Source organism: Seriola aureovittata, chromosome 9, assembly GCF_021018895.1.
Source record: "Seriola aureovittata isolate HTS-2021-v1 ecotype China chromosome 9, ASM2101889v1, whole genome shotgun sequence".
NCBI lineage: Eukaryota > Metazoa > Chordata > Actinopteri > Carangiformes > Carangidae > Seriola > Seriola aureovittata.
The window spans coordinates 12,374,176-12,396,191 of NC_079372.1; the positions used below are offsets into that span (position 1 = coordinate 12,374,176).

The following is a 22,016-nucleotide window of genomic DNA, read 5'->3' on the forward strand; positions in this document are numbered from 1 at the left end:
TAGGAGTGAGTCGATAGCGTGGATGTGAGGCGTTCATCTCTCCTTAAATTACACACATTAATGTCCATTTCTGCCCACAGGAGGTGATAATGACATGAGAGAATGACATTATGTTGTTGCAAAAGAAGAAATAAAAAACAGCCTCTCACTGGTAACAACTGAGCAAACAGCAGTGATTACTTTTCAAATGCTAACAACAAACTGATGATGACAAATCCTCATCTTAAATGAAAAGGGTGACATTTCAAGACAAAAGTGTTACCTCTCGACATGCAGTCATGCAAACAAATATTCCACACGGTGCAGACAAAGTGCAGTGTTGCTGTTTGTATGTGAGATGATGCTTACGCTAGTTAGTATGAGCACTGCGAGCCGGGACAGACAGAGCGAGCGGTGGTTAGTGCTGCAAGCTGAGAGACAGGGGCAGCCGGATTCACGTCTGTGCTTTATGATATCCTTTATGGTCAGATCATTTCAGAGCTAATCTTGTTAGGCTGTTATGTCAAGTCTCTACACGCTGTCTGTGGCCCAGCCGTGTAATTCATGTGTCACTAAAAACTATTTCAGAAAGCAATAGTGTCTTTATGTTTTTACCTACTGTATAATTTATATCTTTTAACTGAATGGCTTTTAATTTAACAAATTCTACAATCCAGATCTCCCCAGTGAGCCCACTGAATGTAGATCTAGCTTTACCTCCACTCCCAAGTACAGGCACACATTTAGTATGTAGACCATGTACATTCACCCATGATAAAGCTGGGGTGGCGGATTGGGCATTAAAGCACATGAAGGGCTTTAAAATTACAGCAAGAACTTTCTTTTTTTATCCCCGCATAATTTCAGTTATGTTTGAAAAAAAGATTATTTCAAAAATAAAATTCACTTTCTATCACTGTAATTCAGGCACATACTCTCTGCAATGGTCATTCTGAAATCCGCAGGCCAGAGCTCTTTTAGAAGTGCCAGATAAGGAAGTAAATGTAGATGCTCAACTCTGACCATGGTGGCTCAACAAAGCATTCACAGTTTACATCGACTGCCAACATGTCCCAGTCCCAACATGCAGCATCTAGAAAGAACGATTCACAGCGGTTAGAGGACAGGGAGCACTGTGAGATAGCTCTGAATACACCAGCGTGAATGCACAGACCACCCGAAATGAGAGCAGCGTGTTTATGTTATGGGCATATGCATGTAGACTACATGTGTTTACATGCATGTGATGCATGCATGCTGGATATGTATTGTATGTTTGTGTGGTTGTTTGTATAGTTTTCTGTTTGTATTATAAAATGCATCTCTTGCTCTCTCTCTCTCTCTCTCTTTCTGTGTGTGTGTGTGTGTGTGTGTGTGTGGGTCTAGCATAGTGTGGCCAACTCTTCAGATGATTGAACTCCTGAGCATGTCGGCATCTGCCTGCTATTTGTGAATGTTTATGATTTGCTGTGCTAACAGCATGAACGCTTCCACATGATGGCTGCTCCTTCCTGATATCTTCACTCACTTGATACATAGACATTATATGCAAAAATTAACCTGATATTCTTTTTTTAGGACTGTTTAGGTAAAATAATTCCTTTTAAAGTTTGTGCGGCTGATTGAGCAAATATCTCTAAGAAGTGTATGTGCTTGCATGTGTATGTTTAAGACAGACCAAATGTACAGTTTGTGTGCCATCCATACAAGCGTTCCTGACATTAACATTCTCACCTACAGTTTGCACAGTAACAACAGAGGTGAGATAGGAAGGATAAAGAAGCAACACTTTCCAAACAGAGCAGCATATGCTGTATTATTAAAAAATGCATGACCAAGCCTGGATGAGGAGACACCACAAAATGAATGAAAATGCTGCCGAATGCATATGAAACACCCCACAAGATGAATTGAACGGTGAAGCTTCAGCATACAGAAAGAACCCGCCAGACTAACGACAAAGCCACTGACAAGCCAAAAGCTGTTTGGTAATCATGTGCTATGTTCCTTTTGGAAAGAGGTATGCAGAGACTCAATGAATCATAAAGGTTTCCAAATCAATAGTGAGGCTTAACAGGAAGGTATTTTCACTTTGTCTGGTTGCTATGGATACCCTCTACACTCTATACATCAGTACTATTACCGATTACGGTGGCTGAGGGGTTATTATCACTACATTGTATACAGATAGCACGCGAAAATACAACAACCCCAGCAAGACCTTTTCCTCTTTGTGAAATTTAAGACTATTTGAAACTTAACTCAGGATTAGAATATGATTTCTTAGCTCCAAGAGGGACTATTTGTTTTAAGCCTTGGAATAAATAAAAGTGAGATTTCTTTCTTCAGAGCAGAGGTAGCGGTTGCATTTTGTAACAAGTCAGATCTCTCAAAAACAATAATAATTTTTTGCCACAGGGTTAAGCTTGTTGTATTAAAATCTGGCACGCCGACTTGAAATGTCTTTGTAAACCTATGCAGCCCTCCTCTCCCCACAGGGGCATCATCCGATGCAGCTTTTGAAGTTTTACATAAAAACAACAACAGTTTCCGCAGACATTGCTTTTGAATCCTTTTTTTAAAATGGTGGAAACCCCTCAGACCTACAGTCCTAGTGCACAGTAGTGGTGCCTTGCTGAAGGTCTTCCAACGTTCTTGTCACTCACTCTCCCATCAGTGGTTCGTTTGGCAGGTTGTTTGTTTTATTGAGGTTTTATTAGCTAATAGAGTGTCTGGGAGATGGAGCGCCCCCATGTTGACTGCAGAGCAGCCCTCCCTTCACTGCTGTAACCCCAGACTCTGTGGGGGAAATCGGAGATTTTAACTGGCTGACTGCTTCCTAATCTGGCACGCCAAATGTACATTTGCTCTGCCTTGAGAATAAGACAGGCTAAGACATATAATTTGGATGCGGTCAACTTTGTGGCGTCCCCCTGGCCTAGCAGGGTACAGCAATAATGACAGGTTGGCTGACCAGACCTTGACATAGGTCTGGCTCTGATCAGGGTTGTGGTAATAAAGGGGATCCAGAAACACTGAGCTAATCAGCCACTGCCCAAACCAAACTCTCAAAGTTAACAGCCACCGAAACCAAGCGACCGCCTCACCAGTCTGCTCTGCAGGCGTAGCTTCTAATTCTATTACTATGTTTGTCTCACTGACAATGAAAATATGTCCTACCCAACTCACTGAAGCTTGCGTTACAAACACTGCACTGACTAAATTGGTTTAAATGGGTTTGTGCTGTAAATGGTAACAATTAATGGCACTATTAAAGGCAGATAAAATAAAGGCCTGTTTGTGCAATTCTGCATGGCTAAATGTAATGCGTACATATTTATCAAGACTTGTGCATCGACTCTTCCGTGTCTGTAGGTCTCATTTGATGGAAAACTGCCCTTCAGAGCAGTTCAATATGCCCGAGTAGCTGAATGATTTTTACTCAACTTAAGTCAACTGAGGCAAACACTGATAAATGCCAGTGGAAGGTTAGGGCAGGTGTGTGAGTTAATCCCCAATGGGAAGCAGTGGAGGAATTGACCCAAGGGCTAATAGAAGGTGTGCATTTCACTGCATGAAGCTGACTGAGAAACAGAGGGAAAGGGAGAGCTGTTGCCCCGAGAAGAGGAGGAGGAAGAAAAGCCAAAGCAGAGGCAGTGACTGAGAGGTTACTGGAGCAGCGGCAGCAGCAGCAGCAGCGGCAGCAGCAGAGGGGAAAGCACAGTGGGTGGTAGCCTTTTGTCCTTGGATGTCACAGATCAAGAGAAAAGGCTCAGGCGTACAGCTACTGTAAAAAGGCCTGTTTTTCAACTTGCATTTTATCACTATACTCCTCATTTCAGAGTTAATTAAATTTGCTGTTGGAAATCTGGTGCTGAGTTAATAATTTGTGCTTCTACATTTTCTCATTCAAAAGCCATTTTATTCCTTGCCCTTGGCGGTTGTATCGGGGTGAGATGACTCACCTACACAAGTCTTTCCATCGCTGTGGAGGACGAACTTCATGTGGCACGAACATTTGGGGCCGTGGTCTGTCTCCTCGCAGATGTGCTGGCAACCCCCATTACCATAGTTACACGTCACTATAAAAGGACACATAAATAACATAAAATGTACATGCAGGGTAATAAAAACACTTTTGAGAGTATTTCTTCTGCATTTTATACCTTTTATTTGAAAGTGGGCAGCAGAGAGGTGAAAGGAAATGAGGGCAGAGAGAGGATAAAGAGATATATATCAAAGGTGACCAGCTGGAATCTCAGGATAATACACACTCATTCTCTGAGCCGTCGGCTCTATGACGTAAATACTGCGGGCTCAATTCAAACTTCATTCAGTCGTCCTTCAGAGAGCTTCAATAAGACATACCGTCTATTTGAGTTCCTCAAATGACTGTATTAACAAAAAACAACTCGGCCTCAACTAAACAGTTCTGACACCAGTGTCAGCAAAATTATTGTTTCGACTTAAAAACTGTTCAAGGCAATTAGACCTCTCGACATCTTTCCATTGCTTATTAAACACTGTGTGCAACAGGTCTTAGATTAAGGTTAAAAACTGAATATCATGATATAAAGAAGGGCATGCCATGATTTACATATTCACCACCTCAAGTAGTAAATCCGTTACTTACATTAATCACTGTCATGGCTTTAATTATGCATTACTCCCTATGATAAATTTTTTCATCCTTGTGAATGAAGAATCACATTAGAGTTGCGGAGGATTTGAGAGGTCATATTTTTACACTCTCCAACAGTCGATGAGGTGGCCTTGAGCAAGAGGCTGCACCTACTCACTCATTGTTAGTCACTCTGAAGTGTACAATTTCTGCTCTAAGTCTGTGTGTTCATGTGTGTGTGCCTTTGCAAATCTTTAAGTGCAAATACATTGATATGCTGGCGGGCGAGGGAAGCATTAACCTTGGCACTTTAAACACACCTGTGATGACAGAGTGAAAAAGAGCACGAGTCTTCCACCGCCATCCTGTCTGCACCCTACCATCCCAGCGCCTTTTGCCCTTTTCCTGGGCTGTCACAGAAAAACTATAGAATAACACTTCTCCAATCCTTATCCAAACACAGACAAATCCCCCATCAGCCCTGGCCCCAGCTCTGACAGGATGATCTCCGTTGCACAGCAACAGGAAGTGTGCGCTGTCCATCAGAGCAGTCCCCTTCGAGTAACCTCCACACTTGCCCTGGTTGTGTAAATGATCGCTCCTTATTTGATAAACATGTTTTTCTTTACAAGGACTTTTCAGAAGATTAGTCACAGCTTAGTAATGTAACGTAAATGTCAGTAACCTACTTCAAATCTGTTGGAAGGCATTTGTGGAATGAGTGTAATTATCCATCAGCGGCAGGTTTCCAACCCCAATCACCTTTTCATGAGGAGCCTATAAATCCTCCCTCTGTGCGTATGTGAGTGTGTGTGCATGTGTGTGTGTGAGTCCCTCACTGCGCTTGAGGTCGAGATGACTTACATTTGCAGTCCTTCATGTTACGGGTGAGCTGGAATCCGGGTCGGCACTCACAGGAGATGCCACCCTTCTGTGTTTCCCTGCAGATGTGTGCACAGCCGTGATTCTTGTCCATGCAGGTGGGTCCCTCCTTCGCACTGTCTGCTTGCACTGTGAAGGAAAGAGCGAGACCAGGAGAGAGAGTTTATCTCATAATTGCAACAAAGATTACACAAGTTTTCCTTTTTGTTTAAAAAAAAAACAAAAAAAAACAAAAAACACAAAGACCAATAAGTAAACTAAGAGTTTGGTTTTAAGTTAGATATGACAGAGCTGGCAGGAGGAAATGCCTGTCACGCATTCTGACCCTCAGTCACATATATGCCTACTGCTGGTGACTGACATGCTCTGTACCCCTTTACAAAGATTCAGGCACTTGTTGGAACATGCTCGCTCATTTCAGCCTATAAAAAGGAGGCTGCCTGCAGAAAGGATAAAACTCCCAGCAGGAGCTGATCCAGTAGATTTTAATTGAGGTAATCCCCCATAAAGAAAAGAAAACACTGAAAAAAAATTAACTCCTTGTTTAAATTCTCCCTGCTGAGACCGAGTTCAAAAGGGAATGCACTAAAAGAAGTCTTTTCTTGACTCATCAAGAAAATCAGGAAGAAAATCAAGATGTTATTGAAAAAAAAGGAATTTAATTATTCAAAGCTTTACTACACATGGCTCAGAAAGATGCATAATTTCTGTGATGTATAAATGCTTGATGAAGAGGTACAACAGCCTCCCAGCATGCATTTGACTTGAGACCCTCGTGTCATGAATTATAACACAAATGGACGCTGTGCTCCCGCTGCCTTGCTCTGTACTGTAATAATTCTGCTGCCTTCGTGGAAGGAGACTGATATTTGACTTATTCATTGTGAAACCCTGCCACCGCTACAGATGCAGTGACAAACCCCAGCTCTCCGACTCATTAAAAACCCAACAGATCCCTTTTCCTTTTCTTCTGGCGAACGAGGCGGCAATGTGCAAGAAGACATCTCCATTAATGTCTCATTAAATCTGCTATCGCACTGAAGGGTGTTTGGAGGTCTAACTTTCTTAATTAGCCAACTTTTTTCGCTATAAATTTAAGCATCTGCATACGTGTGTGGAAGTGTCAACTACTAGTAAAGCTCATCTAACCTTGTGCACTCTTCCTCTCTAAAGTCCAAATATAGTGTGTCAGTCTTGACAACCATGTGCTGTCATACAGTTTCGATGTAGTTGCCTCGAGAGCTACACGGAAAAACAATCTCAGCTTGATAGAAGCGGGTTTTTACATCATTCCATCTTTAATTACTTTTTTTTGTACTTTCACTCCTGCCACCATAACCTCCTTTAATTATGCCATCTTGTTTTCCACGTGTTTTGCCAAAAGCTCAACCTGCCGTTGTACGTATTTCCACTCGTGGCTGATGTCAGGAATCTATTTTGAGTTTCTGTATACTTCAAGGAGATGACAGTGAGAGTGTGACAGACAATTCTGACCTCTTGGTTAATTAAATGCTTTCCATCACTTTAACAAGTGCCACAAGGTCATACAATCTTCTCACACATCCCCTGCCTGAGCTGTTGTCGTTCTTGCAGACAGGGTGAGCTATCAAGACACCAATTGCAGCAGCAGCCTTCTCTGCAACACAAATGCTTGGCTGGCTCTTCAGCTCTGAAGGTTAGAGGAAAAAAGGAACGGTGCAACTGAGTGAAGTAACCATGAATGAGCATCAGCAGAGCAGCTGCTTTAAAGTGCTGCAAATTTCACAGCGAGCCATGTCGATATTCAAGTAGCATGTGGAATTTAGTGGTTCCTTTTCTTGGCTTTGTGTCTATCTGAGGCCAACACAAGAAATAGACATCTATGAATGTAACAGAGGATTGAATTTCTAACTACATAACCCCGATGGACAAAAGATTACATACTAAGGTTGTATTATGCATCCCAGAACTCACTTCACTCCACCTTCATTTTTATGCAGCCCCTCTAGCCGAATACTACAGACCCATCCATCAATAACATGTCGAGCTGGGGCCAGAAACCTGGGCCTTCATCTCTCTGAGGACCAATAAAAGCCAAAGTGTTGACACAATGGCCCTTTTCTCCAGGCCAGGGCCAGCTATCATCCACTGTGCGTAGTTCCCTCTAACTAGCTGCCAAATGCCTCCAGTTTTTAACATTACTAAATGGTGGGAAGCAGAAAGAAAGAAAATCCATTCATAAGGAGGTGGAGAAAAAAGATTTGCAGATCCTAGATGCCACGATCCACTAGAACAATCTGCTGACCCATAAAACATAACTCTATATGTAGAAACTAATAAAAAACTATCACAGAGCACTTTATGGGCAGAGAACTGGACAGGAAATAGAGTCCGAAGTCTTGGAAATGAGAAGGAGTCATTTCAAATAGCTACCGAGGGACAGACCAGAATGGATATAGCATTTCACACGGACAGTCGTCATCAAAACTACTGCACTTGTGGTAAAAAAGGGAACATTGCAATTAACCAAGAAAACAAGTGGGAGTGTTCCTTCTGTGAAGCAGCCACAACTTTATCCTCCCAAGACAGGTCGTGACCTCTGTGCCCAACACTAAAAGGTGAAGCCAATAAATCTCTGGCTTTACTTGTACACTGTAGGCAATAGTACTGTATGTGTTTTAACAGAATAGTTCTATATTTTGGGAAATATGATGAGTTAGACGAGAAGATCAATGCTAATCTCATGTCTGTGCACTAAATGTGAAGCCACAACAAGCAGCCAGTTAGCTCAGCTTGGCATGAAGACTGGAAACAGGGAGAGGGAACCAGCTTCGATTGACAAGAACCAAACAACCAAATAGCCATCATCGGGTTTCAAATGTTGCTGAATCCTGATTGGTGTGAGGAAGCATGTGTCATCACTTTTGTCTAACTGAGCCCTGCCCATTTAAAATCAGCAAGAGGAAAAAAAAAAGAAAAAAAAAAGAAAAACGGAAATCGCTCATGTGAATTAACCAAAACTGTTCTAAGATCGGCAGAAAATAGCGGGTTCATGTAGGTCCCCCTTCCACTCATAGTAAGAAGCTGATTGAGAAAATAGGTTTTCAGACCCTTTAAGTATACAACAAAAGGGCAGATACACTCCCAGTGCTTACTTTTCCTATTCTTAACAAAAGAAATATCAGCATGATCCTCTGGGGGATAAAGTGACCGCTGTAAGTTGTTTTCTCAATCTCTCAAAGCAGAATCAATTTGTGTGTCTGTCATTGAGTCAGTGGAACTTCAACTTAATATGTGGGATCAGCCTCAGCGCCTGCAGGACATGGCATTAAGTGCAGCTCACATCGCACAGCTGCCTTTCTGAAAAGCAGCAGGTCAGGACAACAGAAAAAAAACAAACAAAGGAACATAAGGATTTACTGATGATGGCAACTCCTGTGGGCAAGTTAGTCTGAATGGATAGCCCCTTGGAGAAACTGATTGGAGCTGAAATCACTGTTAAAGGCAGTGGCTTGTAATTTAAAAGCCATAGATTGTGAGCTAGGAATGCACAGGTTGTTTCTCCAGCTCTCTCAGAAACAGACCAGCTCTTACTACACTGCAAAAATCTACTGAAAGCATTCCATGTTCTGACACAGTAAAACATCTGTATTTTGCAAGAAAGGATTCTCTTAGACCACCTGTTGTGCACAGAAGCTACAGGCTCTGTAAGACTTCGCTCTGAGGTCAAACCTGCCTACCAAAGATACAAACAACAGTAAACTTCCAATAGCGGGGTATGAGTTTTAACATGACATGAGGAACTGTGCAAAAGGAGAAAAGTTAACATGGGTGCTCCGGCTAAGATGCCGACTCCTGTGATCCTCAAACAAAAGATCCACGGAGGCCACAAGTTCTTCACCACAGCCCTGTGAGCTCTCTTAAACCTGAGAATCATGAAGTGGAGAGACTGAAACAATGGTGCTGAAGTAGTGGAAGGCATGCCAAGGGTTTATAGTCTGTTCTGAGTGCTTGGGGCAGTGAAAGGAGGGCTCACGGTCCATGTTGAGCTGCTGTCATACGTCTCCGAGGGGAGACAGTCCCCTCTTTGCTCGACGCTGGCTGGAGAACATTAAGCAGCTAGCTAGTGTTAGTTGGTTACAAACTGAAAAGAAGGGGCCTAAGCATGGAGCCACCACACTATTAAAGCAACATTCCTTCCTCTTAGATAATGGGCCCTTAAAAGTTTTAATAGGAGGATAAAAATGTCAGCGCATGGAAAAGAGAATGGGAAAGGAGCTGAACCGGATTGGGTTGGGCTGAGCTGCGACGCAGATGGTCAGGCAGAACGACGCGGGCAGCCAGCTGGTCAAGGAAGTAACTCTTCCCCACCAACTCCCAATTGCTACTGTTTGGTCTGTTGTGTGAGCAGTGATTTTCTCCAGCTCCCGGAGGCCTTGTTGAGGCTGCTCATTTCACTCCTTTTTTTTCAGAGAGGAGCCACTGGAAGCATAAACAACCAGAGAATGGAAAAGACAGGAGCAAGCATTCTGGACGCGTACATGTCACTGCAAAAGTGCTTAATGTCCAACTTTTAGTAGTATCTTGTGCTGAAACAAACCACAAACATGTAGCACATGCTGTGTTCCAAGCTCTAACTGGTATACAGCTGAAGTGATATACTTTAAGTTCTTCTTACAAAATAGACAAGAATACAGTGGATAAGAAAAGGCTCTTGAGAATTTCTTATGTTATACAAATTTGTGTATTGTGGATAGTGTGTGTGTGTGTGTGTGTGTGTGTGTGTGTGTATGTAAGTGTACTTGCATTAATGTATATATTAATGTATGCATTGACACAGGTTTATTTGCATAATGTATGCATGTTGCACGTCTGCCCATCTGTGTCACCAAGAGTCATGCAGCACCTGCTGGGGACGTTGCCACTCTCCCCTTCACTCCTCCTCTCATTCTATCAAGGTCACCTCACTGTGCAGTCCCAAAGGAGCCAGGCATCCTCTCAACAGCACAGACAACACAGCAGCAGAACATAGGCTGCTCGCTTTCTTTAATATAGAGGTACAAAAGATAGGAGATACATTATGTTATAACAGAGCCGCATTCTTTCCAAAATCAAAAGGGAGAGGCGACTGAAGAAGGCGTCTGTCTCTGCAGAGCTCAGTCTGGCCCTCTGGTTAAAGCCATGACAGCCAAGTGTTAGTGGAAAAACCCCACTGGCACTCAGGCAGTCTGCAGCAGCATGCCGGGCTGGCCAGCTTAGAGATGGCCTTCAACAAACCCCTGAGCAAAAGGGATGCCCATCTCAAATGAGGTACGGAGAATTCAGTGGCAAGGCAGCCAACATTTGCTAAAGCCCAAGCCACTGCTGTATATTTGTTCAAGGGTGGGAGTGAGGGGGTGGGGGCATGGGGCCTGTGAAAGTCTGGACAAAGAGGGAAGATGTGGGGAGATAATGTAGGAAAGAAACAGGGAAAGAAAGAACAAAAGAGGAGCAGAGGAAGACAAGAGGGACATGAAAGTGACCCCTGCATGTCTTCGTCTCTGCTGCTGGACCTAGGGGAAAGACTTAATAGGTAGCAATGGAAGCACGAGGCGTTCCTCTCGCTCCACTTCCCTAGAATAGGAAAAGAGCCTGGTTATACGGTTGGGCTGCAGAGCAATGGAGCAGCGACTTCTGCACTTGTAAAAACAGTTCTGTGGCCAATGCACAGACAAGCGGGCAGGCAGGCCTGCTGAGACCCACCAAGGGGAACATGTAAGAACCAGGTCGGCTCCTGCACAGTGGGAAAACCAAACGGCACAAGACAAGTACATGCATACAAATACAAATAGTTATATATTTGACTTTGCAATACTAAACACTGGATCATTGGAATGATGGAAATTGGCCCTTTAGCAGCGTATGACTTCATGAAGCTAAAATGTGTAACTGCTAAATAGATATTACATTGTAAGAAAGTAGGTTATTTTAGCCATTTGTGATAAGGAAAAAAAAACAACAATAAAACAGGGTTGAGTGACCCTGTGCCTGATTTCATACAGAAGGAATGTCATGGCTACAGAGCAAAACTAACTGAGAATGTGATGCGGCCATTTATTATGGATTTGATCACATTTATTGGAAAATTCCTTGCACTGCTGTAGCTCTAGTCGGCATCCTGAAGTCGACACGCCACGGTCTGCATCTAAATGTCATAATAGAACGTGTCTGAATGTGCCTCCAGCAGGATTAAGTTGAAAAATTATTGAGTTGTGTGCTTGTGTGAGTCTGTGTGTGTATATATATATATATATATATATGATTATTTCCATCATGTCCACTGTGTTCATATTTGAATTTGAGAAAGAGAGATTGAGAGAGACAGAGAAGAGATTAGCTGTACAAGGGGTAACAACCCCTTCGGGAAGCTAATGAAAGTTGTAAACACAGGAAGAGGTTTTCATTGACAAAGTAAACATTCCCTGGAAAGACAAGGCCTACTGTACAGAGAAAGAGCCGCACTTCCTCAGCCAGGTGGCCGATAAAGAACAAGGCCAATTTTTAGAGGAAATTGTTACATTACTTTATACTTTCTAATATGACAAAGGTAATGGCAAATATAAGTGAAATGATCTGAACAATTTGAACATATTGTGGTGTAATGACCCCCACTCGACTGAGGCTGTGACTAACGATTATGTTTTATTAACCAGTTTCTCCATGAAACGTCAGAAAACAGTGAAAATTTCATTAAAATTTCAACAAGCCTGAGATAACACATTTAAGTTATGATCATGGTGTTCCTGGTGGGAACTGTTGGGTCTCTGTAATCAATATTATTGAGTACAGTCTAGACCTGCTCTATTTGAATAGTGCCTCGAGATAATTTCTGTTGTGATATGGGGCTATATAAAATTATAAAAATTTGACTTGACAAGTAGCTTATTTTGTTCAACAGCCCCAAACCCACAGATATTCAGTTTGCGGATATATATGATGAAGAAGGGTAGCAAATCTTTCTCTCGATTGACTAATTGATGAATCCTTTTCACGCTACACTGAGCACTCAGTGATCTAACATTTGACGTGATGGTTGGTCCTCTTTAATCCCGTCCAATAAAATAAAGTAAGATGTATCATGCATGATAGACTTCCTTCTATCTTGACTTCTTTACTTAATTTACATTGACTAGTTTGTGATTGTGCGCTTTGGAGAATTGAGTGCAGTGCAGTCTATTAACAGATTTATGCCAGCAGTGAAAGGTGACAGTGAGGCCTCAGGGCTCATGTAATCAAAGTTTTCACTGCAATGAGCTTCAGACTGTTATGTAATCAGCAGACGGGCGTGAACTTTCAAACTCCTTGCTGATATCCACAGCTTTCCTCACAATTCCAGTGACACTTGTACCATATTGATTGGCAGATGATGACAATGAATGCTTGATCCAGGTAACTCAAATTCTTGTTAAGAGTTACATCTCTCCTTTGCCTTGTGCTATGTTCATGTTCAGCTGTCCTATCTCTCAATGAATTCTACACAGCTCATGATTTGACTTTCAAATCGCATAATTATATTTGGTGTCATTTGAGCTGAAGACAAAAATGACTGAATACATAAGTTAGTATACGTGACTTACGTAACAGCCCGTCAGTGCACACTTAAGGTAATTGCCCTACCGGATATTCAGAAATGTAGAGGACTAAAATTATGGACGTGTGGGTTGACTGAGCCTGAAGTTCCTGAATTCCAATGTGCTGGATCCCGTCTCACACACATACGTCCCTGTTATCCTCCTATATAAGAGAGACAATAAATCAAACGCAAAGCAGTGGAACCCTTCTTGACCTAAATGGCATTCCTATCAACCACTAAGCACCTTGGCTGGCCTTTCAAAGGCTTTATTTCTTGACTGGGAGAAATGTTTGGGGAGAATAAATGAACTGTTACATTTTGGCCAGCTAGACGATGGAGCCTTCATTTGGCCGTAGTTATTCCTGTTCAGGGGGGCAGGGGCAGGTCTAATAAGAGACAGGCCAGCAGCAGCCTTGTCATTAGCTGAGAGGCTGGCAGACCCCTGCTGCCTAATTGGCACAGGCTCACTGCTAACAAGGGCTTCTTACCAGCAGGGGAAACAGACTGGTAGCGCCAGGCACTGCAGTGACCAGCTCTCCACCGTCCCCAAGAAGACTCACAGACGTTGCCCAGGGAACACCTGACCCATTAATGAAAGAAATGGAAAGCTGATGTCTTTTTAATGAGAACAGTAAAGCTCATGAGCAAACTGCACCCCAGGCTTTGCTCTTTAGGAAGAGACTTTGCAGAATGAATGGAGGGTTGTATTGAAAGCAACTTGGCTGTGAGATTAGATCAGTTTCAATTTTCTCGATGATTTTTTTTTTGTAAAGGCATTTGAACATAATTTTTCAGTAAGTGAGGAAAGTGATGTTTGCAACAACTCTGCAGGCTTATTGTCCAATAACCTGGCAAAGCCACTTCCTCACCACTTCCATTTCCCTCCAGACACATGCTGTAATAGGAGCAGTAATAATAAGCAGATGAGTAGTTGTTCTGTCTGTTAGCCTATCAAAAATAATGATACAATGACAGGGCGGCTATCTGATGAGTGAAGGAAGTTTATAGATTGATGGCTGCTTTAATCTCTTGATCCCAATCGGTCTCATCTGGAAGCAATAAAGACAAAATTAACATGAAAATGGAAGATTAACAGGAACCGAGGACATTTATCAAGGAAGGGGAGAGAGGAAGCGAGAGAGAGACGGAGGGAGTTTGGTGAGACTGGACTGGTGCTCACTCTGCCTCTGACAAAACTGATATAATTGTGGTGCTTTGAAACACATGATCCAGCTTTTCACTCCACTCAAATAACACTGCGTTTATGAAATGTAAACATTGACAGTTCACTAGGCCAGACTGATCTCATAAACCAGACTTCCAAGATCCTCGGTTCACCATCCAGAGGACTCAGGAACATTACGGTCTAATGAGTCCCAGCATGAGCAGTTATCTTACAAAAGACAGAGGGGAGACGAGCAGGGCAGAGATGAAGAGACACATGGATCCTGCTGTACATGCTGTCAGGGCCCCCAGGAACCAAAAAGATCTGCAGCACAGTCCCAATACGAACTGTCGGAGCTGAGGAATCTGAGGACAGCTGGATAATTACTCCTTGAATAAATGTGCTTTGTGATCGCGATAGCAGCTGTTCATTTTCTCTGATGTTGCTTTTCAGTGCAATGAAGAAATCTACTGAAGAAAGTACAGAGGTAGAGTACGCTGTGAAACCATGTACAGAAAAATGCTTTTCCCTTCCAAACCTGAGAAACTGATCTTTTTTATGACATAACTATATCATTTTGTGCAATTTATTAAAAAAAAACCGGAGTGGTGGATTTGTCACAACCTAAACCACTGCACTGCTGTTTTATAGACTTGTAAAATTCAGCCACTGAAGAAAATTGCTACAAGGTAGTATGCAAAATTTAAATACAGCTATGACGTTATGAATGTATGTATGTCTGCGGTGCTCCTGTGTCTGATGAGTAAGGCTCAGAGCAGGTTGGCTCTGTACTTTCTCCTGTCACGTCCCCATCCCACAGGAATGCTCTAAAAACAAGAGGTGTGTCTGCCCGAGGCTACACCTTTAATTGTTTTCTCTGCTTAGTCCCCTGCAGCCCACTCTCATACCACAATACCTTAAAATGCTGCCAAGCTCTAGATTGGTTCAATTTGAAAAGGTGGGTGGAAAACAAAAAGAGATTTATCCCTCTTCTTCTTTTTATTCCCATTAGTCTGGAGACACTTACCTTCACTCACCTTTAATTTAGGCCTGTTAGGGCCGATCCCACTCTCGAGTGTAAATCTGCACTAATTCATCATATTATTCAAAAATGCCTGGACCTGAACATCCACATATTACTTAAAAATAATGAGCTTCCGCTGAATACAGTAAAATCCAACCTAAAGTCAAATTCACCGCCACTGAACAACTATGTATCCTGCTCTTTCCCATAATAGTGTGTGTGTGTGACTAACCTTTAGGCCTTTGGATACAGGTATGCTGGTTGTCACTCAGAAGGAATCCTTCTCTGCAGCGGCACTCGTAGCTGCCCATCATGTTGACACAAATCTGTTGGCACCCGCCGTTGCCCTCCGAGCACTCATCCACATCTGCCAGGACAGAGACACACAAATTCAAAATTAATAAGATCACTTCAAGACAGAAAAAAATGCTACACAGATTACTGTTTGTCTGAAGGTTGTCTGCGATCAAATCATGGCCCATTTAATGGAGAAGGAGCTGTAAATCAGAATCAGGCATTATAGGAATGCCAACTTCTCTATTTTCTACACATTTAGAAGTAAAATTCAGTAAAATGTAACCTGGTAAGTACAGCAGAAGTGATTAGGCCTAGGAATTTAAAGTAAAAGTTTCTGAACAAACAGCAAACAACAGTAAGAGTTCTGCAGCCCTTGCAGTTCTGTGAGACTGCACTTAGGCACATGCTCTGAGCTAAATGCTAACATCAGCTCACAATTAACAATGTTAATGTGTTGACATTTAGCAGCTTTAGTGTTTACCATGTTCGCCACCTTGTTTAGTGTGTGAGCATGCTAGGATTTGCTAATTAGCATTAAGCGCAAAGTACAGCTGAGGATGATGGGAATGTTATTAGCATAGCAGGCAAGACAGTATTGGAGTATATTTAAATCTTGAGCTGATGATGGCGTTATATGGGAAGTGAGAGGATGACAGAAGTTTCTAAAATTCACCCTTTGGTGGACAGGATACAATTATCAGGTTTCACAGCAATCCATCAAATAGTTGTTGAGACATTTGACTCATAACCACAAATGTCAACCTCATTGTGGCGCTGGAAGAAAAAGTCAGAGGATCACCAAAGTCGTTAAGATTCACGGCCATCCATCTTATCATGTTGTATCCTCTTACCATTGTTGAGATGTTTCAGTCTGGACCAACTGACAAACCTCATCATCCCTAAAGACTCTAGCATGGCTATAGACTTGCTCTATTTATTTTGTGCAAAAAATGTATTTGAAAATGAATTCAAATGAGTATATACATAAAAATTTGCTCCACCAATTTTTTTCTATCTTTCTGAAAACTGAAATAGTTCTCATCCTGCCCTCCTGGTATAGAAATGTATGAATTAAAAAAAAAAAAGATTTTGCTTTAAAAACTTTTTTTAAATGATTTTTACTTACATTTACTCACATTCTTGACTCACATCCACAATTTATTGGATAAAACAACCAGAGTTTGTGGTTTGATTGTAAATGTCAAACTAACAGAAAGCAGGAGGCACAAAAAAGTGTTTGGATATTATGAAAAGCCAGAGGAGCTTGTCTTAAGCTGTCTGAGAAGGCCATGTCTGTCTTAATGGTTATCAGATATGGCAGCACACCAGAGTTGCACTGAAAACCTCCAAATGTGCACTAAGCCATAAAAATGCACATGCAGCACAATCCCCTGGCAAGTGGGAAACCCGATCCACCTGGGCCAGAGTACCTGCTGATGACGAGTGTCTGTCAGCCCCATGACGGGAGGAATGCAGGGAGAGGGAGGAAAGACGATGAGGAAGGAGGGGAGAAGTAGAGATGGCAAGAGGAGAGAGTATTGGGAGGGGGGTAACAAACAACCATAGGAATCCACCTCAACTGCAGACAGAAGAGCATTTACAAAGGTGTTGCCTCAGGCCTCGTTCTGCCACAGGGAAAGAAAGAGAAACTGACCACCGGACTTCATTTGCACCGATAATGAATTTGAACTGCCAGGTGTTTTCTCCTAATAAAACCTTTCTTGTTCCAACTCACTCTGTGACTCCACAAAAGCAGCAAATGAACGGCAGTGGAGCATCTAGTAATCTTTTGATATGCACTACGTGTTTATCTTCAAAATGAAAGACTTGCACCATGTCTTTTTTTTTTTGCTGCTTCTACATGTATGCCATGCTGCACAGCTCAGCGGACGCGGCCTCGCCTGTGCGTGACTTCACTGTGGCTTCCCTTCCCCTCTTCCCCTGGAGACCTGGGCTCTGTCCCTCACTACTGGCCACACTGGAACCTTATCCATCCCTCTGCTCGATGCATCAATAATCTGCTGTATACACAAGCCTTTTTTTTTTTTTAATAAACCGTCATGCGAAACTAATTTACTGTCTATTTGTCCAGTCTGAGAAGGCCTCTAGATTAAGTTTCCTTTCTGGGGAATTCTCAGCCCGGCAAAGTTAGAAGTTTAACTTCACTCTGTCCTCTTCTTTCTTCTTTTTCCACACAGAATTTCAGAGAGACCGGGATTCACCAAACGCACAAACACACATACTGGGCTCACAAAGTGGCACCTGATTAGACAGAAACCTCTGGGGTTGATAAGTAGGTCACTGGCAGGTAGCACTCATGACCCTCGTCAGCTTGCCAAGTCCTCTCTCCTGTTCTCACATTCCATTTGCGAAACTGTCTCTTCCCTCTAAAAACAATGTGTCGTGTCAGTTGAGGTCGACTGGGTAAGGCATCACTCTACAGCCCGTTGAAGCCATGCACATAGAAAAAAAAAATGTCCAGCAAAGTTAACATTTAGACTTAAAGTCACAGTGAAGAGATGACAGTTTTGAAAAAAAATGCTGGTCAGGTTTTCATTCAACTGCGTGGCTGCTTGTGGGTTGACCTCATGGTCTCATCTCTCTATCATGAAAGTAGCAGCAACAGAGAGGAGACCTTTGAGCTGATGAAAGCTGCCAGCAACCTCCAGCTGCACCTTTGCAGATAAACTGTTAGCAGACACCAGAAAAACACAAACTCCACAACTTATATAGGAAAACATCCTCACACATGCATAAAGTTTCTCTCTCTTTCACGCACACAAACCCCAAAAATTCTAACATGTAAAGGCTACACAAATACAACAGTTCTCAACGCATGCACAAAATGCCCATGAGATATGAAACCGCTTCAGAGGACCTCTGGGAATTCTCTTTCCATACCCTCAGCGCATCAATGAAGGTTTCATTTCCTGATTCCTTCATCCCTTCAAATGAGGCGTCGCCTGTCAGTAGATCTCTCCTGTTTAAATAGCTCCCATAATTGCCTGTGTTGTGTGCTGGGCAAGGCTGGCGTCCAAAGCAAATATTTCCAAGCGGAAAGGGGTTCTGGCATGGCCAAGAGAAGTGCTCATGTTATTTGGACTTAAAACATTTTTTAAAAATTCTCTTGAGAGGATGGAAAAAAATGTCTTAATCAAGTTAAAAGGGCTGCCTCACTTCTGAAAAATGAGACATGTCTCTGCTCTATCCCTGCTTTACTCGAGGAGACGAAGGGAAAAGGAAGGTTCAAACGGAGAGAGATTAAGAGATTGGTTGTGTTTGCGGAGGCCATGTCCGCTGGTTTCTCAGATAGCCTTGACTGTATATATAACATTTGGCCTTGCACAGAGCTTTAGAGCCATGTAAACATGGTGGTTGCCTTACAGAAACTCCTGAACACTTATTTTGGAGAAAAGCTCAACTGCTCTCCTTTTTTTTTTTTTAAAAGGTTGAGCAACTTTAGGTGCGTTTATTGGCCCTGAGGTTTTTTTTTTTCAAGAAGGAATGAAAAACTCCTGCTGTCTGTCATCAAAGCTGTCCATGCATCCATCCCACTGCTTGGCTTCTGTCTGGATCGGACAGAACTGTCTCTGTCGTCTAGACAGGCCAGAGACAAAGAGGTGAGTGGACGGACTCTGGCCTCTTTGGGCATTTCATTTACAGTAGTTGAGGAGGCTCACACTCTTTAATAAGGCAGCAAATCGGAGCCAGGTGCAGCGACAGGCAGCAAAACAGCTGGGGGACTGCAGGGGAACGACCATGCTGCTCTGGTAGATGAGCAAGTACTAGCTTGGCTTCACTGAGCATCAGCGAGGAAGGAGTGGCACACTCACAGCCAGCTTCAATTAAAACAAGATCCTTCCGCATTTTAAACAGGATTACAGGACTTCCTCTTTCTCTCTGGCGCTTCTGGAGTTCAGTGACAGTGGATTTCTTCAGCCACTTGACTCAACAGTGACCACAGCGCCAGGTTTGAACCCGGCCTGAGGAGAACAACTGCCCCAGAGAGCACAGATGCTGAGGCTTTGTGTTAACAAACCTTCAGCCTGTCAGCTGAGCTTGTATAAATTGATATGTTGCAAGATATCCTGGACTTTCATCTGCAGAACACGCACTCTCTTAAATCATGTGTACGAGCATGAGTGACTGTTGCGGGCGGAAAGCTGATGCATTAATACTTACAGTATTTAGCTGTGAACAATTTATTAGTTCCAGTGCTTCCTGTCTGCCTGAACCACTGTGGCTAATGCAGCTATCTGATTCACATCTGCTAAGCAAACATGAATAAAATCTCTGTTTACTGTAGCGTTTCATTCTTAAATCAGCAGCGAGGTTTGATTTTTATGCTATTACATAAACAGAGCAAATGCAGCTTTGATTGAACTCAGACTTTTTCGACTTTGGGCCCGTCTCCCAGGTAACCATTTTGGTAAATAAGCACAGACTTAGACTCCACGTCCAATCTCTTGCCGAGTTCTTTCCTAAATGAAAAACTATGAGCTAAGATCATGCTAACTGGTTTCTCCAAAACAAGTCTGGAAGTATTTTAAAAACAAAACCCCAGGATAAGTGTTTGGGTGGACAGCCTTATGCCAAGGAGACAAGAGGCCCTGTGCTGACGTCTGACCGCTCCCAGTCTGCTGCATGCTTACATCCCTGAACCCAATCTCAGGCTTGAGTTTCCCCCAAAGCCCTGCCAGTGGGCTCAGCTGGAATTGTTCATTTCATGGTGCATGGGGCTGAACAATCCTGAGAGAAGAGAGAGAGAGAGAGCGTGAGGGTGAGGGTGTGTTGATATAGTCTTCAGGAGTCAGCTAATGCACCGATCTCAAATCCGCCCTTAAACTCATCACTCCAGCTCCTCTCCTCTGAACTGTGGAGAGACCCTCGTGCCCAAACCTGATCCGTGCGTATCACAACAAAAGCAAAGGTGACTGCTCACTGCGGAAAGCGCAGGGTATTTGCATCCGCAGCAGGGAAGTGAGAAAGGTTAGTGCTAAGCCCCAGCAGTGTCTGTACTATCCTGAACCCCTCTGGGTATAATGGGAGAGGAGTTAACCAGATCATCATTGCCCTGACTAAATCCTACATATTCAGGAGTTAAAAGGTGGTAGTTTAAGGCACATCATCCAGGCTAGAATCAAACATTTTCTCCTGAAGTAAGGGGTGCGGAGGTTATCATCCCTGCCTTGGAAGAGCAGCCAATGCACTTAAAAGGAATGCATTTAAAAGGCTGCAGAGCGTATCAGCGTGACGCTCTTTGATGACTACTTTTTCCCATCAGAACCTGGTCAATAATACATCAGTCTGAAACCTCCTGTTTGATTAGCCAACCTTGCAACATGACCCCAAAGGACTACAAGAGCAGGGATGCAAGCTCCGCCAGGGGACAACTCAGAGAATTTGGTAGGACTATGGTAGATGATAGATAAAGCTTTTCTATCAGACATTTTCAGGGACACTCTCAATGTGACTGGCAAAAAAAGAAACATCACTGTACAATCACAGCCATTAACATAACAGTGTTAACTGATGTGACCTTTTCTTAGTTGTTACTTCAAAGCTGTTCTTCAAAAGCCCATTTCAAAGCTGTAGTGACATTGCTTTTGTGTTATAGATCATGTTACGTCTTTGGGGAAGGTTAAAGTAAAAGGGCATTCATTTCCCTATAAATTGCACAGGGAATTGAGCTCTGCTGAATCAATACAAACCAAATCAGTGTTGGTCAATAGAAATCAAAGGAACATGGTCTGCTAAGCTTGTGTGTGTTTGTGTGGAGACCCAAATCAGTTCTCTGGCAATAGGGAGCAACATGTGATGAATGATTGATATAACATGAGAAAACAATGCCATGACAAAAGATTATCTATTACAGTATGGTGGTGCTCTGTAGAACATCTGTAATGTCCATTTCAAGCCTGCCTTTGTTTCTTCCACACAGCCACATTAAGACTTGTGGCATTTCCACTTTATGGGAGCATAAGAAATCTCTTTTTTTGTGTGTCTTTTCGCTCCAGATAGAAGTGAAATCTTGTGATTTGTGGTTATAAGGACTGGGAATGTTTGTGCAGATGCTTATGATATTAAGATACTTGAGAGTATTTAACGAACTAGCAATGATAAGAGGGTATTTGGGTTTCTGTCGGACCTCAACCAAAACACATAGGTCATAAATGTGGGGACGGTGGTGCTACAGTGGGGAACTAATAGCCTTCCTGCATCTGGTTTTCATTGTAAAGAGGATGTGTGTTTTGGATTAAATTGACATTGATTCCTCTGTTTTTCCTAAGACTCAAAAAATCCTTTACAGCTTCACCATGAAAGAGGTGTGGTGATTAAATACCATCCCTCCCTCCCCTCCGCGAGATAATGGTAATGAAATTTATAAGAGACGTAATCAAGTTCTTATATGCTTCACTTCTTCTCTTCAGTGAGTTTTGTGAGGGTACAATAGCTC

At 42.7% G+C, this 22,016-nt stretch overlaps 1 protein-coding gene across 2 annotated transcripts in view; it reads right to left on the reverse strand.

Moving 5' to 3' along the window:
- The window catches only part of scube3 (signal peptide, CUB domain, EGF-like 3), a 71,048-nt gene that overhangs the window by 25,085 nt on the left and 23,947 nt on the right, over window positions 1-22,016 (reverse strand). For both annotated transcript variants that reach the window (XM_056385572.1, XM_056385571.1), the window contains exons 4-6: window positions 15,495-15,629; window positions 5,465-5,611; window positions 3,945-4,061 (exon numbers count right to left, since the gene is read on the reverse strand). In XM_056385572.1, coding sequence (XP_056241547.1) covers window positions 3,945-4,061; window positions 5,465-5,611; window positions 15,495-15,629 — 399 coding nt within the window. The remainder of the gene's footprint in view (window positions 1-3,944; window positions 4,062-5,464; window positions 5,612-15,494; window positions 15,630-22,016) is intronic.